Below are 27,607 nucleotides of genomic sequence, written 5' to 3' on the forward strand. Positions count from 1 at the left end.
AGAATATTTTTAATTCACAAAATACAAATGATTTTAAAGGGAAACAACTACAGGGAAATGCAATCATCAGAACATTTTTTAAATGCCAATGTTCCCTTTAGTCAAAAGCCCTTGGAATAGAGAATCTCCAAGTATCTAGCTCTAAACTGATGGTTATCTTGCTATGTTACAAGTTGTTTCCTCTCACTGAATGCCTGGCCAAAATTGGTCTCTGACCTCATTCATCCAGTGTAATTAATTGCAGTCACTTTTTAAGTATAGAACTCCATGGTGACAGAAAGGCAGTTAACATTCCATCTTCCTTCACTTCCTGAAAGCCCCTTAATGGGAAAGAAGTTGTCCTATCGATCTTTTTTGCCCTCAGAATGCCTGACTAAAGTGTTCTGGCCCCGCTTTAATACTGGCCATGGGGTGACATTCTGTCATCAGGGTTTTTTAGGAATTTTGACAGGACCTCACTTCTCTGGTACCTTGTTTGTAAAGCATTACTTGGCCATCACCCAATTGTCTGTCTACAGCTTGGCAAGATTCCCTTGCTCAAAGGAGTCCTTTCCAAAGCACATGAGAGACCACACACACACACACATACACACACACACACACACACACACACAGAGTTTATCTGAGGGTCCCCACTTCTCCCAGCATGGTGAACAGTATTGGCTTTGTAGGGGGATCTAGGAAAGAAGCTAGACTTTTCTAATCAGGATCATCACTCAAATTTACCTTCTGTTTCAAGGTTTACAAAGAGCTTTTCTCTCAATAGCCTTCTTAAGTAGTTATCATATATGTGACCCTGATAATTCTTATTTTATAAATGAGAAAACAGACCTTGAGCAATGTCTCATAGGTAGGAAGAAACAGATTTAGGACTAAAACCAGACACTAAATGCAGTGAATTTCTCAGTACACCATACCCTGCCTCTGACTTTTGGTAACATTCCCCCCACTCCTGGAAGGCCCATAGGAAGAGGATATTATTGATCAAGAGGGACTAAAGATAAACTGGCTTCCAAGATCACTGAAACCCTTTTATAGTTGGAGATTCAGACTGGACTTTTGCTCATATAGGGAACTCCCAAGGAATCTTCTACCAATGTGATTAATACTAAAGCTATGAATCCATGACCTTCCTCTACAAATTGCTGCTATACATATTTGTACACATAAATCCCTAAACTTTTGTCTTTGATTTCTTCAGGATATATACACAGCCTACTAGTGGGAAAACTGAGTCAAAGGGTATGCAATTCAGTAACTTGGGAAGCATAGTTGCAAATTGCTTTTCAGATTGACTAGATTGATTCACAGCTCCATCAGCAGCACATTAATGTGTCAGGTTTCCCATAGCGCTTGCTTCCTTTATCACCTTTTCTCATCTCTGCCTGTCTGGGAGTGAAGTGGGACAACAAGATTGCTTTAATTTATATTTCTCAAATTGTAAATAATTTGGAGAAAAAAGGCCAAGGTCCCCCACTCCATTCTGAGCCATCATTCGGGTCTTGACTTTTGTGTTAGCACTGCATCCAATGACTCTAGAGGAGAGAATGAGGCTGATGAGTTTGGACAGCGCCGCCTAACTTAAATCCAATTCACCTGTAAGTCAAAATGTCCCCCCACAATGTCATTGGTCCTCTTCCAGAACAAAGGATAAACAATAGCAACAAAGCAGTGGGGCATTAAGGGATTGGTTCAGATCCCACAGACAGTATTTGTCAGAGGTAGGACTTCAACCCAGATCTCATGTGTGCCAAAGCAGGTTCAAGATTAACTCTCTGTCAGCTATATCCAACATATCAAACTCACAGTCCATGTAAGCATGTGGCCCACACTTCGCAATGTAGTCTAATGGAAAATGGTTAACAAAACAAAACAAAAATAAAATAAAACATAGACAGCATTACATCTGAAAACTAGTCAATATACATTGACTTTGTATATTTTTGTGCTTAGAATATACAACATACATAAGGGATCCTTATTTATGGTTTAGTGCCTACCTTTCTACTTGAGTTTGATATCACTGTAATACGCTATTTGCATGAAATAATAAAATCTTAGTGTTGATACAGATCTTAGAAGTAACACTGTCCATCAACCCACCTCCTTTTCCAGCATCCTTGATGGTTTTTTATTTAAACCTGTCCCTTTATAGGGAGCTCATCTTTTCAGAAGGCAAGCCATAGCATTATCAGACAGAATAATAAAGGAGTTCATTCTTATATTGAGCTAAAACCTGTCTCCTCCTCTTTATAAATACTACCTACTTGAACTACTACCCAGCTCTACCTTCAAGAGCCATCTCTACCCCCTGCCTGGACCAGTATAAATCCCATTCTATCCATGACACAGATGTTTAGAAGCAACAATCATATTTTGGGAGACCCTTGCCTTAGATACTAACCAGCTATATATTTCTGGGCAAGCTATTAATTTGTCAAAACTTTAGTTTCCTCATCTGTCAAATGGGAGATGAATACCCACAGTATTTAGTTTCCAGGGTTATCACAAGACTAGTGCTTTGCAAACTTGGCAACCTTTAAAGCACCATTTAAATATGAGTTATAATTCTAACTCTTGAACTATCAGAGAACTAAAAAATGAAGAATGGGAATAACCAATGTTATAGTAATAAATGTCTGTACCATAGATGGAACTGCTCCAATTTTCTCTGGAAAGTCTCCAGTGTTAGAGATGGGAAGTGGGGGAGGGGAGGTTCTCAGTACCAGAATATTGCAACAATTTGGATGGTTTGTTAAGAAATTATTAGTTAAGGACCTAATATCCTGATTTGGAAAGGAAATAAGATTCATGCCTATACAGCCAAAGCCTTCCTTTTGGAAATCCGTTGACAAACTCTTAAGAGACGTAAGAGATCATCTCCATTAGCCCCTTTATTTTACATTTCAGGAAATAAAGGCCCAGGGAGTTTATACATTTTTGAAGGTTGCAAAAATATTAAGATGAAGAACCAGGATCTGAATTGAGGACCTTAGTTACAGATGACCAGGCTTTGAGATATTGTTCTATTACTTACTAGGACTATGACTATAGGCAGTTCTACCTCCTTCCCTCTGAGCTTTGGGTTCCTCTTCTGGAAAATCAGAATAATCTCTTTATGTAGTAACCACTGCTCAGGATTGATGGGAAGAAAATATTTTGAAAGCTAAATATCTCTAATGAAAAGAGCTAGATGGTGCGATGGATAGAATGCTGGACCTGGAGCCAGGAAGATTAATCTTCCTATGTTCAAATCTGGCCTCAGAACACTTACTAGCTGTGTGACCCTGGACAAATCGCTTTACCCCTTTTACCTCAATTTCCTCATCTGTAAAATGGTCTGGAGAAGAAATGGCAAAACATGCCAGGATTTTTGCCAAGGAAACCCCAAAATGAGATCATGAAGAGTCGGACTCAACTGAACAACAGCCACTATTATTTCTAAAACTCTACACAAAATTTAAGATATTTTGAGTACTGGTAAGACTATAATCTTCCACCTTTCTCATGACTGAATCTCAGAAACTATAAACTCTTTTCACACATCAGACCAATTTTATAACTATAATGTATAGTCCTGCCTTTGATATTAAGTAGCTATGTGGCCCTGGACAAGTTACTTCACCTCTTGGAAAATCAGTTTCCTCCTCTGAGGGATAATATACTTGTCCTATTTACCTAGGAAGGTAAAAAGGGAAGCACTTTGTAAATCTTAAAATACTATGTAAACTATGACACATACTATTACCGAATTAATCTTCCTAAAACAGACCTGATGTGTAAATCCTTAGTTAAAAAAAAAACTATCAGTTATTCCCTTTTATCTCTAGAATAAATGCATACTCTTTAGCCTATCAGATGGGCAGGGAGGCAACATATATTAGTTAATATGCACTGTGCTGGAGATATAAATACAAGCCCCCCCAAAAGAGACAGTTTCTGCCCTCAAGGAGCTTATATTCTAATGAAAAGGGAACATATAAAAGGGAACTAAAAATCAGAAAGCTGGTGGGGAGAGGTACCTGTGTGCAGCATAGTGGTAAAGTCCAAAGAGTCAGAAGCACAAAGAGAAGAGGGATGAAATATGATTGGCTTGGGCCCCTGCCCAACTTGGAGACCCTGGAAGGAACTCACCAATGGGAGCAGAGAACTATGAGGGTGGAGCAGGGCTAAGGTCTACAAAGTGAGAAGCACAGCCAAGAGGGAAATCATTTCCATTTGTCTCTTTGTGATCTTATTCTTTTCCTTTCCTTATGTTTTTAAACTTTTCCGTGCTTATTCCCCTCTATGCAAATTATGTTCTAGCCAAACAGCACTACTCGCTGTTTGGCCACTTTGTTCTGGCTTTTGCAAGGTCATTCATCCCCTGTTCCTCCCTTCGAGCTGCAATGTCTTCCTTGATTCTCCTAACTGAAAGTCTGATTTTTTTCAATTTGATTTTTTACAATATTATTTAATGACCCATTTTGTGCAAGGCTTTGTTAGGTGCTAGGGATGTCAGGACAAAAGTGAAACACTTCCTGCCCTCGAGAAATTTGCCATCTACTAAAGACATCTAACATTTCCACAAATTATGTGTGTGTGTGTGCATGTGTGTATATGTGAGTAGAGGGGAAGTACGAGAGACAGACAGAATCAGAGAGACAGAACAAGAGAGATAGAAGAGAGAGTGGGCATAGTGGGAAGGAAGGAAGGAGGGAAAGAGAGAGGGGAAGGGAAAAAGAAGGGAGGGAGAGAGACAGAGACAGAGAGAGAATGAGAGAGAGGGAGGGAGGGAAAAAAAGAGAGGGAGGAAGAGAGAGAGAATGAAATAAAGACAGAAATCAGAGAGGCAAACACAGAGAAATAGAAAGGGGAGAGAAAGACACAGAGAGAGAGGAGACAGACATAGACTGAGAGAGTGCACTGCCAAAAAACTATCACTGGAAACAAATCTAATAGTCTAATACTGGGTTAGATGGTATGTATCATGTAAGAGAAGTATAATGCTCAAAGGTTCTGCCTTTTTGGGATTGAAGAGATTTTGAAATATCTTATTTTTGTGGTCTTTTTCTTAATTCTTTCCTTGATTGTGAACTTTGGAATTCTTTGATGAGATAAAGCCTTGGTTAATAAATCTTATTTTCTGTTTTTATTATTATTATTATCATTTAATTGATGCTATTATTTTTTAAATGATAATTTAAGGTTACAAAACACTTTATTATCTTCTCAGATACTCATAACAGCTAATATTTATATAGCATTTACTATGTGCCAGGCACTGTATAAAGCATTTTACAATTATTATCTTTTTGATCTCTCAACAACCATGAGAGATAGATACTATTATTATCATCCCTATTTTACATATGAGGTAAAAAGAGGTTAAATGGCTTGCCCAGAGTCACATAGCTAGGAAATAACTGAAACTTGATTTTAAGCAAGTCTTCCTGACTCCAGGCCTGGCACTCTATCCATAGGGCTACCCAGCTGCTCCTCTGTGGTGGATACATATTATAAATGAGTAAAATGTGGCTCGGAGGGAGTGATATGATTTGCCTAGGTTCTCCCAGCAATTAAAGCATCAGAGTCAAACCCAAGAGCTCCTGATTTCTAAGCCAGAGTTTTTGCCACCCATGCTGCCCCTTAGTAACAGTGACTAACTTATGTGAGCTGGCCAAATCCTTTCACCTCCCAAGGCCTCACCTGTAAAACGAGGGCCTCTAAAACCTCTTTCAGCTCTAAATCTATTATTCTATGGCTCCCTGGACTAAGACTAGATGGTCTCATCTTGGGGTGGCTCCTATTTGAGAAGCAGACAGTCCAATAGAAAAAGAGCCAGAGGTGGACAGTGCCTCACGAAAAACACTGGCATGGAAACCCTGCTTTGAAGGTCTTGACTCTAATTGAAGGGTATTTGGGAACGAGAAGGATTCCATTAGTGAAAGATAAAAGGAAACCACACACAGAGTGCAAACTTCTGATGGAAACTTGAAATCAAAACAGAGCAAATGGCGCCAGGCCAGTTGTCAGAGCCAATGGAGTCTGAGCTGAGCAGGACAGACTCAGATCTGGCTGGCCAAGACAAGCCTTGGATCCCCAGCTCATTCTCATTGACTCAGCCATGTGCTTCCCAGAGTTTTCTTGCTCTCAGGTCACCCAAATTGGGGCTTATAAGAGAAGTAACTGTGATGAAAGCTTGCTGAGATAAATATTTCTCTAGTTATTATAGAAGTACAGAATCATAAACTTTAGACATTAAAAAGGATATCAGAAGCCATCTAATGCAAATCACAACCAAAAGAAATCCTCTTCTCTAAAGTTGTTGTTGTTCATCCTTCCTTTTTGAAGACTTCAAGGGGGTGATGTCTTGAGTTGCAAGTGAATTGGATTTAAATGAGGCAGAAGGGTACAAGGTCTTTTGCCTCTCTCTATCCTACAGAGTCATCTGAATCCAGGAGCAGGACATAGGTCATGATGACTGGTGATGGCCCCAGATTCAGTGAGAGACCTCGGACTTTTTAAGTTAAGGCGTTTTCTAGATCTTGGTTCAAATATAAGTGGCCATCTAGTCTTTGCTCAAAGGCCTTCAGAGAGAAGGAACCCATCACCTCTTGAGACAAAGTCCAGAAAGTCAGAAACATAGCCATGAGGTGGATGAAGGATCACTGGCTCAAATCCCATCTCAAAATGGAGGCAGTGGAAGGAAATCACCACCAGGAGAAGGCTGTATGGATGAAGGGATTCCAAAGCTCTAATTCTCAGGAAATTCTACTTGACAATAAACCCATATCTACTTTCATGAGGAGGATATTTACCAAAGATTTTCTCAATTTCCTTTCAAATAGGTAATGCAAGCATAATAACACAATGTTAGGATAGAAATTGGGCCCATACCTGTGATTTTCCTGATATATGGATCTTCTAGGTATAAAGATTCCCTCTATCTAATCAAATTGTCACCTTCCCTATATGAATAGTCTTAAAAATGTGCTTAGGACACTACCTACTGAATTATCCAGTGTCATTTGGAGTGAGTTAAGAGGAGAGATTTGAATCCAGTTCTTCCTGGCTTAGAAACCAGTGCTTTATCCACTCTGAAATATATCTGTGAGAATTGTATTATGCCTCAGAAAACTGAGGCTCACAGGAGCTAAAGAGTTATGTCCAGAGCAATGAGCTGATAAAAGGCTGAGCGAGGATTTGACTCTTATTTGTTCCAGCTTCTGGTCGAGTGGTCTTTCCAATAGGCTTACTACAAAAGGGTAGGAGGAGGTAGAAATGGGAGCCAGAGGGAACTTCTGAAGCTGCTGATGTGTGTGGATGTGACAGCACCCAGGTGGGGGCAATGGATGACGTGATGACAGATTGTATATAGTTAATGCCCATCAGTGCTGTTGCTCTGTGCTCCATTTCCTTGCAGAGATGTGACAAGCCAGTCAGAAGAACCAAGAGAGTGTGTGATTACTTAAATATGAACATGATGGTCATTTAAGGCCTTTGAAAGACATGGACAACTTACTAGCTTTGATCATTTAAATTCCAAAAGAGTTCAGAGAAGACATTTTAAAAAGACATTCTATAGAGACACCCCAGTACACATTTGGAGCAGACTGCAGTCTGCAGGTGACTCACCTCTCAATGAGGTTCTGACCTTTGGGCAAAATGCTGGCAGTGATAATCATTCAATTCTTTATTGTGCTGTAAGACTTGCAAAGTGTTTTCCTCACAATAATTCTATGACTGTTGGTCAACAGGTAAAATATCTATTAAATACCTATGTGCTAAGCATAATATTATGTATTGGGGATGCAAAGGGAGACAAAAACATGGTCTCTGCCCAAAGGAGCTCACGCTATAATAGAGGGCACAGTATATAAATAGCTACATATAAAATATATTTATGTATATTGAAAATAATCTCAGAGGGAAGGCATTGATAATGTAATTGGGAAAAAGTCTCCTGGTGAGATTTTGGGCATAGTCTTGGAGGAAGTCAAAGATACTAGGAAATAAAGATAGGGAATGGGATACTGGAAGCAGAGGAGATGTAGAAAGTTTGTATATCCTAAAATAAAAGAAGAGTAGAAAGGTGGAAGGTTGAGAAAGGTTTTAAACACTAAACAAGAGATTTTTATGTATTTTATATATTTCACATATATATATGTATATATATATTTCACATATAAGATATATATATATACACACACACATACATTTTATACACACATGCATACATAATGGAGTAGGTGATTGACTTGGTTCCTTAGCATTAGGAAAATCACTTTGGCAAGCAAATATGGGAATTTCTCAGACACTTAAGGTGGGGAGACCAACCGAAAACTAATGGAATCAGTGGTGCGGGTATGAGATGATAATGCCTTCCCCAGGGGAGTGACTGTAGGACGGGAGTGAAGGAAACATATATGAGAGATGTTGTAAGGAATAATGGCAAGATTGGACAATAAATTGGGTTCATAGGTTGAGTTTTAGTAAGAAATCAAAGATGACATATTATTATCATCATCTCCATTGCACTGTTGGGAAAACTGAGGCTGTTAAGTTTAAATGTCTTGGCTATTATATCAGAGCCAATATTTCAATAACTTTAAATTCAATAAGGGTAGTTATGGGATGAATTCAAATCCACCCTCAGAAACTGCCTTGTGATCTTAGCAAATCACTTATCTCTGTTTGCCATTGAATAAGGAAATAGCAGATTACTTTGGTATCTTTGCTAGGAAAGCTCCATGGACAAAATCCAGGAGGTCCCAAAGCCTTGGAAATGACCGAAATGACTGAATGACAACAAATTCAAGTAAATATTTATGTATAGACTCATAGAGGCTTCTTAGAAATTATTGAGTCCAACAAAAAAACCTAAGGATCAGAGAAGTTAAGGAGCTTACTGAGAGCCATGCGGCTTTGTCTAAAATAAGATTCAAACCCAGGTCTTCCGTATCCAATTCTAGTACTGTATTCACTATATCCCATGGTATCTAACTACTTTCTTTGGATCATACAATCACTTTGCTGCATGCTGAGGGTAGAAGGTCAAAAATAAAATTGTTTCTGACCTTGAGAAACTCACATTTTATCCCTAGGGCAATAACATATATATAGATAAATAAATACCAAATAATGTAAAACAATTTTAGGAAATAGAAAGCTCTAACCACCAAGGGAGATCAGGAAAAGCCTTGGGTAGGAGGGAAGGTATGAGGTAGACATATATAATCCATCTGGTGCTAGTTTCATCATTTTGACTTTGCCTTCAGGATAGCTCCATGGTGTGAAGACTCAGCTACTGATCAGAAGAGCTGAGTTTCAGTTCTTGTTCAGTTACTGACTTGCTTTGTGACCTTGATCATGGTTCTGTTTTCTCCACTATGGGGAGATTGGACCCTTCTAGCTCTAATATTCTAGGAATTTTTCTCTCTGATTGCTAAGAACTCAGTATACTTTACAATGCAATGTTATAATTATTACTGATGCCATGGGCTGCCTAAATAGTCACTAGAACTTTTCTCTAACAAATTCTGGCAGGATAATGAGATATTGGGACCTCTTATTTTTGTTCCTGGATTGTAACATTTGGTATTCTTCCTTGAGAAAGATGATCATATCATCAACTTAGAGCTAGAAGGACTACAGAGGTCATTCAGAGGAAAGCTTCTTCAGAGTGCTTCAGGAACTAGATTAAAATATAATTGGAAAATATTTAACAAAATAAAATCACAATAGAAATGTTGTTCAGTTATGTTTGACTCTTTATGGAATTTCCTTATTCAGCTCATTTTACAGTTAAAAAAACTGAGGCAAACAGGATTAAGCAATTTAACCATGGTCGTACAGGTAATAAATATCTAAGACCACATTTGAATGCAGATCTTCCTGATTTTATCCAGTTACAATATTCTATCCACTGCACCATCTAGCTGCCTCCAATAGAACCATATATATATGTATATCTATGTCTATACATCTATAGGAAAATCAGATTTTCCTATAGATGTATAGACATAGATATACATATATATGGTTTAATCAATTGATTAATTGATTTTAATGTTTTTCCCAGTTATATTTGAAACAATTTTTTATATTTAAAAAAGTCTTGTGCATTCTCTACTATATTCCCATCCCTAGCACCCATTAAGAAACCACATATGAAGTTATACAAAACATTTCCATAAAAGTCATGTAGTAAAAGAAAATATTGATCTCCCACCCCACCACCCCCAAAAAAATCCTCAAGAAAAATAAGGCAAAAAAGAAAGAGAGAGTATATTTCAGTCTATATTCAGACATAATCAATTTCTTCTCTGGGTATGGATAGGATTTTTCCTCATAAGTCCTTCAGAGTAGTCGTGGATCATTGTACTGCTGAGAATAGCAAAGTCATTTACAACTGGTCATCCCAGAACACTGCTGTTACTTTCTATGTAGTACATTTCACTTTGCTTGAATTCATGGAGGACTCTCAGGTTTTTTTTTCTGAGAGCATCCTGCTTATCATTTCCCATAGATCAATAACATTCTCATAATCACATACAACAATTTATTTAACCATTCCCCAACTGATAATCATCCCCTCAATTTACAATTTTTTCTTTACCTGGGAATAGAGCTGCTATAAATTTAATATGTGATTTTTCTAAGCCAACATGTGCTTCAGTTTTCTCAGTCAATCAACATGCATAAAACTAAAGTTACTAATGGTAACAATTTCTATTTGAGTTTGACATTGCCGATTTAGATTGATGCTCTTAGAGAAAAAGAAACTGAAGTCCAGAGAAGTTAAGTAATTTTCCATTCACACAGGCAGTTGGTAGCAGAATTGGAATTTGAATTTGGCACCTCTTCCTTTAAGTCCAAGCCCAGTGTTCTTCCACTACTCCCTGGTCTTTTTGTTAAGATGAGATCCTATCGTTATAATCTATTTAAACTCATAGCTCAAATTTTGAAATAAAAAATTCTGTAATACGTTAGATGATGCTCTATATATTGTATGTGCCACATTATATATTAATAACAACTTAGCTACATAATTTGCCACTGCCTAATCAAATCATAGAAGATAATAGAGGTAAAGCACTTTGAAAAACACAGTGAGATAAATATTAGTCATTATTATTGAGATTTTTCTTTATGCACCAAATTATTTGTTTTTTTAAGTAATAAGATGTCCTAACTGGAGAAATGCTAGTGTATCTCACCAATGATGAAATTCACACCTTCAGACTTGTAAAATCTTTATTTCTGCTATGTCAATATTGTAATGCAGGAGGGCATAGTGTCCAAAGCACAAAATTTAGAGTCAGGAGATCTGGCTTCAAATGCCATCTCTGATACTTATTACCTGGGTAATCTTGAGTAAGTCACTTCACATGCCTATGCCCCCATTTTCTTATCTAGAAAATGGGGCTGATTCTTATGCCATTGTCTTCTTGTCCCACAGTAGTCCCAGTGATAGTTTGTAAAAGCAAACTCTGCTAGACAGAGAAAGCTAGGCAAACTCTGATCTTTGTTGTTTCCTGGTGATTCTTAATCCAGAGGCCGTAACTGAAAAGAAATATCCTCGAAGTCTTAAGAGATAAGCTAAGAAGTGAAAGTCTCCAGATTTGGGTTTAGTGGTAAGGGCAAGTTTCTGATTCCTTTTTCAGCTCATTTTAAAGAAAAGTATTTATTTCCATCAAAGTGATGAAAGTCCTTAGCATGATGACTGAGAAGAATGAAGTTGGTCTTTAAATTCACAGACATATCCATTTCAATGCCTTTGCACTAATGGTTCCTTATATTTGGGAATGTACCCCACTTTGTGCCACAGAGAACCCCTTAGCTTTCTTTGAAGCACAGTTTAGAGGTCATCACTGAACTGAGAGCCAAAACTCCTTTCACCAATTTGAATTTTCAAGTGACTTAGACTATGTTTTTGGTGGTACTATATACAATGTAGTGGAACATAGGGACTAGAAAAGATGAAAGATACTTAGAGACTGCTTAGAAAAGGCAGCAATCTTTTCCTTGCAGAATTGAATCCTGGACTCAGCTCTTACATCATTAATATTTCTAAATATCAATTTCCCGATATGTAAAATGGAAGAGAACAGATGATCTTTCAAGTCTCTTCTTGATCTAAAACTGATAAATGGGTAATGAAGAGCCAAGAGTCAGTAAGTTTCAAAGAATTGGTGAGATTAAATTTGTGTGAGATTAAATGTAAAACAATACATTTAGGGATTAAAGGTTTATTTGGATTTTTTGTGAAGAGCTAGAAAATACTTCGGAAATCTGGTTCGACTCTCTTGTTTTATAGTTGGAGAAATTGAGGCTCAAAAAAGTCAAGTTATTTGTCTGGGATTTCTCAAGTACTCAGGGGCAAAGTTTTGGGAATCACTGAACAAATTATGGTTTACAAATGTAATGGAATATTATTGTTCCATAAGAAATGAGTAATTTGAAGAATTCAAGAAGTCTTGTATTATGTATGATGTAATAGTGAAGAAATTAGAACCAAAAGAATAACACAGTATAAATACAGTCAACACTTAGGGAACAAAATACAGTCCAAACACAATGGACAATATTGAAAAACCTTAGCAACTGGAAAGTAACATGGGCTATAAGGTTTGTGTTTATTGTTGGTCAGTCATTTCAGTCATTTCTGCCTCTTTGTGATCTTGTCTGAAGTTTTCTTGGCAAAGATACTGCAGTGGTTTGCACTTTCCTTCTTCAGCTCATTTTAAAGATAAAAATAAGGAACTGAGTTAAGTAACTTGCCCAGGGTCCCACAGCTAGTAAGTGTCTGAGACTGGATTTGAACTTCCTGACTCCAGACCTGGTGCTCTATCTACTGTGACACCAGGCACAATCACAATATTAGGTGATTTTACTTTTTTTTTCCCCCACAGAATAGATTTTGTAGGGAGTGTCATTGAGAAGTTTATTGGAAAGTGCCTATTTCTGTGCCATAACAAGGTGTATCAATATTTTTTAAAGAACCAGCTTATAGAATCAGAATTTTTCTCCAGATCCTTAGCTCTTCTCACTCTAATATATTAATTAAAAGATTTGCGTTTTGCTTTATGAAATCAAATATTTTTTTTTGGCAGGACAGAGGGAAAGTGGCATTCTGCTACAAACTACTACAAACATTCTACCATAGTAAACACATCATGTGACTGTAAAATTAAGACTTACTCTCAAAGAGCCATTCTCTTTGCATATTTTCATCAAGATACTCTGGATATGCATGTTGATCATTCTTGTAAAGATTGTATAAAGATGAGGATAAGGAAATAGATTGATCATCAAATATTCAGAATATTAATGTCATTCATGATTTTTTCCATTCAATTTTACTATCTTCCTATCTCTGGCATAGTAGTTATAGCAATCTTTCCATGTTTTCCAGTTTGTATCACCTTCAGCAAGGATTTCCTCATAGTGAGATTAGTCAGATCCAACTGCCCTTCCCAACTTTATATTCTGAGATGCCTGCTTCTTCAGGAAATTCATGCAAGAAATACATACTTAGAAAACCAAAAAAAGCATGAAAAGTAAAAAAAATTCCTGGCCGCATGGAGTTTGCATTCTGCTGTAATTTTTTTTTTTAAAAAAGCAGCTTGCATTTTTCTAACATGTTATACTTTGCAAAAAGCACTTTATGTATATATCTTACCTGAGCAACTCACCAACCCTGGGAGATAAATGTTATTATTATCTCTGTTTTACAGAGGAGGAAGCTGAGGTTCAGAGAGAGCCTCAAAGAGATTAAATGACTTTCCAATTATCACACACTGCTAATAAATATCAGAAGCAGTATCTCATCTTTGATCTCTGCAAGCTTCTAGAGTATTTCCCTCTCTTGTACTACTTTGCTTGGCTTGAAATACAGTGTGAATTTCTGGGTGCTGCTTGGGAGAAATCCATCAATGAATCAATAAGTATTTATTAAAAACTTGAGTGTGCCAGACCCTGGAGACATAAAAATGGCAAAATAGCCCCTGTGCTCAATGAACTTACCTTCCAAAAAGAACATAATATGTATATAATTCAGTACATATCAGATCAGAGTAGATGAGAGGTAATCTCAGACGAAAGCCTCAGAGTAGAGCAACTAAAACAACTAAAAGGACAAAAATATTTTATTATTGGAGCTGATAAAAAAAAGCTCTTTTTTTCTGATTCTTTGTCATTTCTCTAATTATGAATTTTCTTTTCTAAATACAAATCTATATATCGGAAGAAACTCAAGGATTATAGGAAGTTAGAATTGTTGGAATCCTTACTAACTGCTAAGTAATTAGAGTTGATCTAATTTTACAAGAAGTTGTTTTGGCCAGAACCTGAAACAAGGTACTAAGTAGAACTAATTAAGACAAGGCTTATGTTCACACCTTTACTCACGGGAGTCCACAAGTATGCTAGCTTCACAAAGTACACTTTCTACACCTCCCTTAAAGCTCATTGGGCCAGAGAGCACTATGGGAGAAAACCCATAATCCCATTCTCTCAGAAGAGGCAGATAAAAGGCCAGCGATGAGGGATCTATGGCAGAATACATTTTTTCCTCTTGGCTGGCTGATCGCGCTGGACTCGAGAGGAACGACTCTGGTGCAGAGAACACTTTGACGGATTTCAGTGGAGCTATGCCAGAAGCCCTCTCTCCACGGCAAGTTGGTGGCTGGGCTCCCCAGAAGGAGATAAGAGAGACCTTCCATCTCTGTCTTGGTTGGAGGCAGAAGAAAGCAGAGGCAGAGGCTGAAGGACAGAACCTTTGGATTTGGAGACATCCGAAGGGCTCCAAGCCTATAAACCGGCTGTGCTTTGAGAAAAACAAACTCCAACATTTGAACTCTAACATAGAATTACAAAGGACATTTAAGATCATCTTTTTCATCTTTATCTTGCATATAAAAAAACTGAGGCCCAGGGAAACTGAATGACTTGGCCAACTTTCCACTGTTAATATGTAGTTCTGTTGGAATTTGAGCCCAGGTTAAGATAGCACAGTGAAAGTCAAATGGAAGCTATAATTCTTATTCTGTCAACCTCTCCAATCTCTTAGATTTAGGGTCAGAGTTGTTCTTCAGTCACTTCAGCTGTGTCTGATTCTTCATGACCCCATTTGGCATTTTCTTGGCAAAGATACTTAAGTGGTTTGTCATTTCCTTCCTCAGATCATTTTACAGATGGGGAAACTGAGGCAAACTAGGGTGAAGCAACTTGCCAAGGGTCACACAGCTAGTAAGTGCCTGAGATTGGATTTGAATTCAGGACTTCTTTACTCCTGGTCCAGTGCTCTATGTCCTAACTGTTCCTGTATCAAATACTTGGGTTCAAACACAGTATTTGTCACTTATTGCTTGTGTGACCAGATTCAAATTACTTCCCTCTATGGACTTAAATTTCTTCAATTGTAAAATGAGGGGTTTGGTTACTGGTTGATCTCCAAGGCCTGTACTGTCTAATTCTTATGATCCTATTTTCTGATTACTGAAAATCCAGTGAACTTTCTACTACCTCCACTCTACTTCTCAGGGAGAATTAAAAACAAAAGCAAAAGGCTTTTTCTTGATCCCAAAGCCTCTGTGACAGGTTTGGAAAGACCTGGTGGTTCAGTGATGGATTAAAAAACCAGAGCCAGGATCTCAATGTTGCTTGCTGGACCTCCAGATTGGCACCACAAGCAGGCAACTCCCCAGGATGGAAGAAGCATCCAACTTGACTCCAGTCAGCCCCAGCTCCTGCCGTGCTAGCATTTGCAAATGGGGATGGCAAAGGGGACTTTTAAAGGAATTCAGACCTGTGGCCAATGTCTGTCACGTTAGGAAGCATGGTGTGTATTAGAAAAGAGTGCGTTGGACCAGATGTTGGAGGACCCATGTGCAAATTCTGACTCTGAGCCTCCCTCCCTCAGTGACCCTAAATAAGACACACAGTCTCACCGACAGTCTCTTATTCTGTGAAATGGTGAGTTTGGATTACATCTGAGATCTTTTCCAACTGAAAATTTCTCTGATTCTGTTCTTTCTTAAGAAAATGGATGTAATCACATTGGGATCGCTAAGTCAGACATTGACTGAAACAACCCCCCACCACCACAGTATTTGTAATCACAAAACATTTTGCAAGCATTCACTCATTTGTTCCTTCCAATAACCCAGTGAGGTTGGCAGTGTTGATAGTATCACGTCCATTTGACAACTGAGAAAATTAAGTCCAGAGAGAACAGTGGACTGTCATTTATCTCTCTCGCTTCAGATTGTTCTTCTGTATGAGGGTTTAGAATAAACTTTGGGAATATAGATACACACATACACATATATACACACACAGCATGTCTATATGTGAATGTGCTACATATGTAAGAGTGTATATGTGCATGTACCTATATGTGTATATACATTAGTATACATGTATGTACACTTGTGTGTGCATGTACAAATGTGTGTGTGTGTACATATAAACACACATACATTAAACTTTACTAGCTTGAGCTGTACTAAGACTTTTGGGGCACTCCATAAACATAACAGAGCTCAGACTGAAGCTCAGGCTCACCAAACCCCATAGCTAAAATTCTTTCCACTTGATGCTTAATTGGCTTCCCTCCGTGGGCCATTGTGAGCATCAAATAAGACCATGAAGGAACCAACCAAGACATTTATTTATTAAGTAGTTCCATGCACTGAGGATATGAAAGAAAAGACAAAAACAAAATAAAAGCCAGACTTGTCCTTAAGGAGCTTACATTCTAACTGGGAAGACAACATGCTCTTAGAAAACTCTGTATAAGATCACTTTTAATTTTTAGAGAATCTCTCCCACTAGAGAGGATGGAAAGAAAGACCTTAATTCAGCCATTTTCTTCTTACTCACGTAAGTTGTGTTTTTTCCTTAAGTGAAAGTTTAGCTTACAAAAGTTGTGTGGCCATGTGTGTGTGTTAAAGAAAAGGAAAGGGGAAAAAAATAACCATGGATAGTAAACTCCAGATAAAAGAACAAGATCAAAAGTGGGAGTATCTGAAGACAGATGGTTCAGCCCCCTTATTTTAGAAAGGAAGAACCCAGGAGTATAAATTGACACATAAAAGTAAAGCATAGAGCCAGGATTTGAACCTAGAGCATCTAACTGTGAATCTGGACTCTTTTTCTACCTCATCCTGAGTTGAAGCCTCCCACCTTGCCTTCTTTTAACCTCCTCCCCATTACTCCTTTACTCAACTGTTTCATGTTCCCCCCTTCATGGACAAAGGTGCCAGAAAGTGGGCTGCTGTGGCCAGTTCTCCATGTTATTCATAAGGGAGAAGAGACAGCAAGGTCAGTTTACATACATTACCTCTTCCTAGAACCGGTTCCTTCATACACCAAATACCAGCATTTCCACCTAATGACACTTTGTTGGCACTGGCCTTGACTGCAAGCCCGATTCCAAACTCTTACTTTGGCCCTGCCCCAGGTAGGAGCCCAGAGTCAGGAGCCAGGGTAGCTCCCCAAGGTGCTGCCTGGACATATCAGCAGAATATTCATAGTATGACTTCTTCCATATCAGGATGATCCACGACCACTTAACCACCAAACCGTTCCCACTGTGCTGAGAGCATTAGCATTTAAATATGTCCAAGAAGCTAAGCTTTCTCCCTCCGAAGGCCAACATGAATAAGCCAAAAAATTGGGTATTTGAATCCTTCTCCCCATCTCCCCTTTCCTCATAAAGGATATACTGTATTCGTCGGCGTCTGTATATGGCATTAGCAGAAGGTGGGAGAGAGAGTGCCTAGCAACCCGGAGAATTCTGAAAGAGAGGTGGAGAGGAAGTGATTCCCATGTAATTATTCACTCCTACAAAAGCTGTTGTCAGGTAGATACTGGAAACACGGCTGTTTTATTCTTCTCCTAACCCACTTTTAATCTTTTGAGAATCTCTCCCACTAGACAGGATGGAAAGAAAGAGTTTAATTCAGCCATTTTCTTCCTACCATATAAGTTGTGTTTCTTCCTTAAGTGAAAGCTTAGCTTACAAAAGTTGTGTGACTCTGTGTGTGTGTGTGTGTGTGTGTGTGTGTGTGTGTGTGTGTTAAAGAAAAGGAAAAGGAAAAAATAACTATGGATAGTAAACTCCAGGAAAAAGAACAAGTCTTATTCCCCCTGCTCACCATTTTCCACTTTTAGTTGCTTTCTGCTGGTGACAGTCAGCTTCCACGTGTGATATTGGGTCTAGCTTTTTACTGGCCATTTCAATAGATTTGCTTGGCAAGATTTTGGGACCACAAGATGCTCTCAAATTGAACAACAACAAAAAAATTGGCTGCTTTATTCAGTACTGGGTGCCAGGGGTGAGAACCAAAGACTTGGAGAATCTTAAGAGTTGGAAAGGACTTTCAGGATCATCTGTTCCAACCTCCTACCAACTCCAAGAATCCCTTCTCCAATATTCTTAATGAATGTTCATCCAGCCAACCTCTATATATGTGGGGAGAGGTGGAAAGGAAGTTTTGAGACTACAAGCACCTTGAGGGCAGGGCAGATTGTACTTTGCATTGCCTCCAGTAATTACTTTTTAATAAATGTTTGCTTAATGAGTGAAAATAATGGAATGTTAAAACAGGAAGAGGTGTTAGATATTAGTGGGACAGTTTGGAAAGTGGTCTAACTGTAATCCTCCAAAAATCTTTTCTTATTTCTTGATTCATCCCAATAAATTCAAGAAAAGGGAGGGTACCGAGTATCACTCAACAAAGGAAGTAAAAGAAAGGAGGACAACAATACTGTTGATAGTGGGAGTTCACTATATTTAACTATATCTAGCCTGACCCCAACTCAGTAGACTCTGGGATCAACTTTCTGCCAAGCTATTGTGCTCAGCTCCCAACTTCTGCTCAGCACATCAGTGCTCTGGTTTCTGTGCTACTGACTGACAAACATTTGAGTTATCTTGCTGATCCCAAACTCATCACTGTTCACTCTGTTCCTTTCCTATCACACTATTGGATGCATTCCATTTTGCCTTGCTTCTCCTCTAACCCACCATCCTTTACAATTTTTGCCATGGGAGCAGAAATGAAATCAAGAAGACATGTCGATCAGTGGATCTATAAATCAACTTATTGTCCCTGTGATTTTTCAGATCAAACTACCTCTCCCTGACCATATTTCTCATTATATCTGATCTTCTTTTATTAGAATATAAGTTTCCTGAAGTGAGGGACTGGTTTTTTGGTATTTGTAGTCTTGCTTTTACTATAATGATGGGCACATACAAAGTATGTATTATTTGGGGATTTTTATTCATTTATTCTTTGTGTAAGTGTTTTTCTTTTAAAAATCTTTATAATCTGGTCTATTGCTACCTGTTTTTGCTTCTTACACTATATTCCATTCTATGTATTCTGTAATCCAGTAACACTGGCTTTCTTGATACTCCTCATGCGTGATACTTTTAGTTTCTCCTTCCTCTTTCCTGTTGGCTTCTTTCTTGTGCTAGTTAAAATCCTACCTTCTGCAGAAGTTTTTTTTATCAATCCTTCTTAAAACTAGTGCCTTCCTTCTCTGTTTGGCTCCAGTTTATCCTATATATCTTGTATAACTTTCTTGTTTGCTCATGGTTGTCTGCATTTTGTCTCCTCCATTGGACAATGAATTCCTTGAGAGCCACAACTCTGTGGGAGGAAAAGGAGAGATGTACAGTAATGACTTATTTCTTCCTATAAAATGTAAACTTCTTGAGGTCAAGATCTGTCTTTGATTTGTATTGTACCTCTAGAGTTTAGCACAGTATTTGTCATATAATATACCATTTGTCATGTAATAAGTATTTAACAAAATTGCATGTAAATAGTTATTTAGCCATACCATGCCTCTACTCTGTGCTTGTGCAATTAATTTTACCCAGTTCAAATGTACATTTCTCTATAAATCTCCATTTCATTGGATTCTACTATGGTTCTTTTATATTTTTTATATTTATATCTTTTAAATATTTTTATATATTTACATCTTTTTCGATTTTATTATTTTTGTTGACTATGAGGATCCCAGTGGGACATCTTGGTGGAAATGTTTAGTAGCAAGTTGAGGATGTCAAGCTAGAGTATAAAAGAGACATCAGTATTAGTGATAGAGACTTGAAAGATAACAGTTTAGTAGGACCATAGAAGAAGGTGAGATTATTAAGAAAGAGAATAAAGGAAGAAAAAGGAAGGGGCAGAAAGAAGAGGAGAGGGAAGTGAAGGAAAGGGGTGAATTTTTAAAAATGAGCATCGTGGAATTGTAGAAGTAAAGTCCACAAAAGAGAAAATAATCTTTGCTCTTAGGGGATCTGTCTAATAAGGAAAATAAGCTAGGTACAAATAAATATGAATATATAAAGACCTGAGTTCAAATCTCTCCTATTATCTCTTATTCATGCAACCACAGCAAATTGTGGCATGGCTCGGAATCTCATTTTCCTGATCTGTAAAATGAAAGTATCACAATATGCATTTCGTGACTCTACCAGATGATTGTAAGAATCAAATGAGGTTTTGGCAGGAAAGTAATTCATAATTATAAAATACTATAAGACTGTGTTATGATTTTTATTTTCTTTATACAATCAGAAGATTTAGAACTGGAAGGGACCTTAGAGATTATTCAGTCCAATCCTTTAATTTTACTGACAAGGAAATAGATTTAAGTGATTTGTCCAAGTTCACACAGAAATTAGTAACACAGTCTTGATTTGAATCTGATCTTCTCACTTCCAATCCAGTGCTGTTTCTGCCATAGACCTTATGAAAAATCAGAAGGTACCCCTGCAACAAGTTATGGCAAAATATGCTATGAAGGCCTATTACCTCCTCAAAGTGAGATGGGAGAGCCAGACTTTGTCTCCCTCCCATCTGGAGGGCAGCTCTTGTCCACCATTCCATTCCCATGCGGCTCATTTCTGTAGCTTAGAACTGGAGCAACTCTGGAATGTGGACAGGCCAGGGCTGTGACTGCCGGAACGCCCCCCATTCACCAAGTAGAGGTACAGCCGAGGGAACAGGGAGTGACCCAGCTGCTGACCCAGCTTCCATGGTTCTTGGGGTTTGGCTTTTTTTTTCAACTTTTGTGGTTGTTATTGAGAACTAAAAAGCCCTTTTTTTTTCAGTTGACCTGTGCTGTGTGCAAAGTGTTGAAAGTGCCCAATCTTGTGAAACAGCTTGTCTGTCATTGAGTTTCTGCTACCCAGTTTCACTCTCTTTGAGATGTAGTTGGCCTTATTTGATTTAGTGTGACAGTCCCGGAACCATTTAATCCTCAAGGAATAGCCAAGGCTTCTTCTAAACCACAAATTATCGAACAGCGTTCAAGACCAAATTCTTCTTCGATAACACATAAAACTCCATCTCCTTAGTGTGGTTTGAACTTGGACAAGTCACTTCCCTTTCCAAACTTCAGTTTCCTCAATTATTAAATGAGAATGTTGGGTAAGACCCGTGAACCAAAAAGAGAGAGTTCAAAGTGTCTGTGAACTTTGATGGGGGGAGGGGGAGATTGTGTCTTTATTTTCACAAAATTTTGTTTTCTGTTGCAATCATAGATGTTTACAAGTTTATTTTATGCATTTAAAACATTATTCTTAATAGAGGTCTGTAGACTTCACTAGACTCCTAGAAGGGATCCTTGATAAAAGAAAGTTTGGAAGCTTGGACAGGATGATAACTAAGGTCTCTTTCAGTTCTGTGATTATGTGAAATTGACTCTGGGGAAGGTTTTCAGGAAAGAATTTCTTTTACTCAACTGACCAGCTCCCTCCTTAGCCTTGGCTGATTGGAGGGATCCAGCAAACTCTTCTGTGCTTTTATACCTCTTATTGTCCAAATGGTGCCATGGTATGGAAGACATTAATGGAATGTCTCTTATTGAGCTGAGCAAGTTATCTGGAACTACTACAACAGTTTCCATGTGGTTGAGTTGTGATGAAATGCCTGGTTTTTTTTAATTCAATTAACAAGCATTTATTTTTTTTTCTTTCTCCCAGATTCTGCCCCCTAATTGAGAAAGACACTCTTTCTTATAATAAATATTCATAGATAAGCAAAAGTTATTCCTACATTGGTCACATTGGAAAATATGTCTTATTCTGTACTTTGAGTTCATAACCTCTTTATCAGAAGGCAGGTACATGCTTCATCTCTTACCTTATTCCTCAAAACATCTCTCCTCTCCTCTCCTCTCCTCTCCTCTCCTCTCCTCTCCTCTCCTCTCCTCTCCTCTCCTCTCCTCTCCTCTCCTCTCTTCTCTGTTCTCTTCTTCTCTCCTCCTCTCCCTTCTTCTCTCTTCTCCTCTCTTCTTCTCTCTTCTCTCTCCTCTCCTCTCCTCTCCTCTCCTCTCCTCTCCTCTCCTCTCCTCTCCTCTCTCTCCTCTCCTCTTTTCTCCTCTCCTCCACTCTCCTCTTGTCTTCCTCCCTCTCTCTCTCTCTCTCTCTCTCTCTCTCTCTCTCTCTCTCTCTCTCTCTCTCTTTCTCTCTCTCATTCTCACTCTCTCTTTTTGTGTGTGTGTCTGTCTCTGTGTCTCTGCCTCTGCTTCTCTCTGTGTGTGACTCTCCCTGTCTCTCTCTGTCTCTCTGTATGTTTGTCTCTTTCTCAGCACAAAAAAAAATACTCCTCTTCTTCAATGTGAACCCTTCTACCTTAATTCTATCCCTCCTCCAGATCTTGTTTTGGCAGTTTTTCCCTCTCATTAATCTTCATTCTTTGTCTCTCTACTGGTTTCTTCGTAATCTACCTACATCTGCTCACTCACATGCTCAGGTCTCCCCAATCCTAAATATATATTTCCTCAGACAGCAAAGCTTTCCTGCTACCATCCCATCTTTCACTTCATCTTCATCACAAAACTTTTGAGAAAAGATTGTCTATACCCTAAGAAGTTGCATCCAGCTTTCCTTTCTTACTGTCTCCTCTCTGTTCAGTGCCTTGCAATCTGGCTTTTGTCCCTACTCTACTGAATCTGTTCCCTCATAGAGTGCCAATGACCTCCTAATTAACAAAATTAACTTGGGTTTCTCAATTATATTCCCCTACAACAGTTAACACTATTTATCACTATCCCACTTAAAGGGAATTCTACGTTCCTTTAATTTTTCCTTTAGAGGCTTCAAACTCACTTGGTTCTCCTGTTTCTCTGACTCCTGATCTATCACTTTCATTTATTCCTCATCCATTTCACTTGTTCCTCATCTTGTCCAAAAAATGGACTTGCTCCCCAAGATTCTGCCCCGTTTCACTTCTCTCTCTACATAGTTTCTAGACTCTGTCCTTCATCAATCCCATTTACTCCTAAAGCTTCCATTCTAATCTTTAGAGAAAGATGATTTCCAAATTTCTTTTACTAGCCTAGACCTCTCCCCTGAATACCAATCAAACAACCCATGCTGTTTTAAATACTAGCTAGGTGCCAGGCAATACAGATCCATATTTCTATTGGACATTTTAAACTGGATGTCCTACAAGCATCTCCGACTCAAAATATTCAAAACAGAGCTTATTATTTTCCTTCTGCCCTCTTCTAAATTTCCTTCTTTCTGTTGGGGAGACCACTATCCTTCCAGTTACCCAGTTGACACAACCCTAGAGTACTCTCAACTCTTACCTTCTACCTCATCCCATAGAGTTAATCAGTTGCCAATCATCATTAGATTGGGCTTATTTAGAGAAGGAAATTTCTTTTGTCTTTCTTCATTTTTCTAGCTCCCACGGTGACTGGTACATTTTTCTTGTCCAATTTTTTTTTCAATTGCATCCAACTCTTCATGACCCCTTTCGAGTATTTTCTTAGCAGAGATACAGGTGTGATTTACCATGTCCTTCTCTAGCTCCTCTTACAGATGAGAAAACTGAGGCAAAAAGGGTCACACAGCTACTGAGTCTGCATTTGATCACAGGAAGATGAACCTTCCTAACCCAAGTTCTGACACTATACCCACTGTGCCACCTAGTACATAGAAAGTGCTTAATAATATTTTTGACTGATTCATCATTGAAATTTCCACAACATTTCTTACATCTGTATGCTTTTCTCTATTCCTATGAATATCTTCCTAGCCCACACCCTTAACATCTCTTGCTTAGACTAGCTTCTTCATTGGTTTCCTTGTGTCAAATCTCTCTTCTCTCCAATCCACCTTCAAAATAGCTGCCAGATTGCCATCCCAAAGGCAGGTTGCTGGCCAGACCATGTAACTTCCCTACTCACAAAGATCAAAGTAGTTCTTTATTGCCTTTAGTATAAATAGAAAATTCTCAACTGAGCCTCCTGCTTTTTAACAATCTGCCTCTAGTTTGCCTTTCCAAATTTGTTTCTCATTATTCCTTTTCATATATTCTTTGGTCCTGCCAGCCAAACTAGACTGTTTTCTGTGCCCTACACGTGAGATTCCATTTCCCATCACTGTACCTTTGTATAAGATGTACCCCATGCCTAGAATGCTGACTCTCCTTAATTTTGCCTCTTGGCAACTCTAATTTTGTTTAGATGTCAACTCAACTCCTATACAATGTCTATCCCAACCTCCTTAGTGGCTGATATTTTCTTGCCATGAAATTACATTGTATCTGCTTGCTATCTATTTTGTCTTAACTTATTTGCATAATTTGTGTTCACCCATGGAAACATACTTCTTGAGGGCAATGATGTTTCATTTTCATTCTTGCATCCTTGTGTCTAATACATAATACACATTTTATAAGTATTTGTTGAATGAATGCATCCTTTCTGTGAATTCAATCTGATCTCTCTTTTCAGAGTTTCAGGCTTATATCTAAATCTTGCTGTTCCACCAGTCCCTTAAATTCTATACATACAAAACCAAGCTTATTATCTTACCCCTTAAACACTTCCTTCTGAGTCTGTCAGTTAATTGCTCATCCAGTCTCCCATTTTCTTAGCATTAGCCAAAGTTTAGAGTTAAATGAAAACAAAGAGACCATCAAACCCAATCCCTTTATTTTACAGATCAGTAAATTGAGGTATGGATATTTTAAGCTATTTTACTAGAATCATATATTATGTGCCTGAGGCTGAGATCATCCTCAATCTAAGGACAGAAGTTTGCCTCTTACACCATAGTACCTTCACAATTGTCTTTGATTCTTTCCTCATCCTCATTTCTTAATGTCTGCAATAATCTTTTTTTACATCCATACTTTTGTTTCCATACTACCTTCTATATAGAGGCCTTCAGTACTAACCATTTGAACTATCAAAATAAAATTCTTCAAAATTTCCTCTACTTTCTTCCCCTATCATCCACACTTCATATTTTTGCTAAATTAATTGTTTTTTTTGGTTATGCATAAATTCTAGTCATGACACTCCACTTCTTAAACATCTTCAATGGCTTTCTATTGCTTACTCAGTAAAGTTCGAACTTATTTGTTCAACATTCAGTTCTCCATAGCTGGACACCATAATTTCATAACCTTTTAATATAATTCTTCTCCATATAATTACTCTATGCTCTAGGCAAATGAAACTGTTGGCTATCCCTTAAATAGATAATGATTTTTTGCTTTTTGTGTGTCTTCTTCTAACAATTTTTCCTATGCCTAGTATGTATTCCCTCCCCTACTTTGACAGTTAAATTTTGACTAATTCTTTATATTCTAATTCAAATGCTAAAAAATCTTCTGCTTCTGTCCTCAGTTCTATATCCCTCTTGGTCATATATAATATTTTATACCACAAATATATCTTTGTTTCTTATCTCATCCACTAACTTGTAAGCTCTTTCAGAGAACTGATTGTGTCTTATTTAAAATTTGTATATTCTACTATATCTAACCCATATCTCTGCACACAGTAGATACTTTATGAATAATTCTTGATGAATGAATAAACAAATGGCAATATTAATTACAGAGAAAGAAAAGCATTCAAAGTAATATAGAATCAAAATTGTTGGAATATAGTAATTTCTCTGTCACTGTAAATAACCAGCCCATGACTTGCTGAATAAACATCAATGGATTCATACTTTAGTTAAGGTTTCTCTCAGTTCTTTTCCAATTCTTAAAATTCTGTGATTCATTAAGAAGTTAATTAAAATAAGTTGAGATGTTTAATGTATTAAGTCAATTCAAGAATAACATATTTGCTTTTTTTTTTAAATTGATTGATCCACTACATGAATATTTTCAAATTTGAATCCTAGTTGTTTCCCAGGGAGACAAACAAAAAAGCAGAATCTCCTCATGTGTCCCTTCCTGTCTAATTCCTCCTCTGTTGTGACTCTTATGGTCTTTTCCTACAGGTCTGGGTAGATGCTGGAACTCAGATATTTTTCTCCTATGCCATCTGCCTGGGATGTTTGACAGCTCTGGGAAGTTACAACAATTATAATAATAATTGCTACAGGTAAGTCTCCCATACTACCCACAAACTGAGCCTCAACCTTTATTTGTAACATACTTTTTGGTAGAAGGAAATACTTGGAGTCTTTGATGAAGGCTGAACTTTCTTTCTCTTAATGGTCAATGCCAAAGATGGATGTCATCAATCTCTGGATGCCTCTGTTTTCTGAGTTTGGCCAAAAGGACTAGGGATTGAGCTTAAATGGAAAGTGTGAGTGACATTTCAATAATACAGGGACAAATAACTCCATGTGTATAGGGAGTCATCCTCTAGATTCTCTCCTGAAGGATACACAGACAATTCAGAGAGGACCATTTTGTATTTGAAAAATGCCCCAAATTCCTTGGGAAATGATCCCCCTTTCTGTCTCCTCTATGGTCAAATGTGATAAAGTTGACACTTCTTGGAAGAAAAGGAGGATTTGCAGGAAGGGATGTCTTGTTTTCAGCAGTTCATTAGGAAAGTGGATATTATTGAACTCATATAATATTGGGCTAGACCTGATATGTCAATCCAAGGCAGTAGTGTGGCTGAACAGCTTTCACCATTGACCTCTCTTTCAGCTTTTTGGGTACCTCCTAATACTCTCTGGATGGGATGCAGCAGGGTAGGTGTCAAGTACCCATCAAAGACATATTAATGCTTTGGATAGATACAAACTATATTTTCTTAAGGGAACATTTGGGGATTGGGGATTACTAATTTAATTTAATCTTATTTTTTTCTCAGTTTAGTTTTAGTTTCTCAGTTAAATGTCAACAGGACATTTAGTGTTATTATCAATAGATTATCATTAATATTATAATAAAATAATCATATAAACATATTATGACAACTATAATATTAATATAGAAATTTTAAAAATGAATATATAGTAATAAAATAATAAAATAAAACCAATAATCATAACTAAGATTTATATGGTTCTTGTTGGTTTGCAAAATACTTTAGATATCACATTTATCCTCACAACAACCCTAAAAGGTAAGTGCTATTATTATCATCTCCATCCTATAGTTGCAGAAACTGAGGCACACAGAACTAAAGTGACTTGCCCAAGATCAAATGAGTATTTGATGCAGGAACTGAACTCAGATCTTTTTAATTTCAGGTTCACCATTCTGTCTACTGGGACACCTAGTATAAAACCAAATATTTAATGATAATATACCATAATTTTGTGACCCCCCCCCCACTTTCAATTACAAGACCCCATATGAGATCGCTAGCTATAGTT

At 37.8% G+C, this 27,607-nt stretch overlaps 1 protein-coding gene across 1 annotated transcript in view; it reads left to right on the plus strand.

The window, feature by feature from the left end:
- The window catches only part of SLC6A11 (solute carrier family 6 member 11), a 174,873-nt gene that overhangs the window by 112,389 nt on the left and 34,877 nt on the right, over positions 1-27,607 (plus strand). Inside the window, exon 7 of the mRNA XM_051982320.1 lies at positions 26,270-26,373. Within this exon, the coding sequence (XP_051838280.1) occupies positions 26,270-26,373 (104 nt within the window). The remainder of the gene's footprint in view (positions 1-26,269; positions 26,374-27,607) is intronic.

The sequence above is a fragment of the Antechinus flavipes genome, chromosome 1 (genome assembly GCF_016432865.1).
Source record: "Antechinus flavipes isolate AdamAnt ecotype Samford, QLD, Australia chromosome 1, AdamAnt_v2, whole genome shotgun sequence".
Classification (NCBI taxonomy): Eukaryota; Metazoa; Chordata; class Mammalia; order Dasyuromorphia; family Dasyuridae; genus Antechinus; species Antechinus flavipes.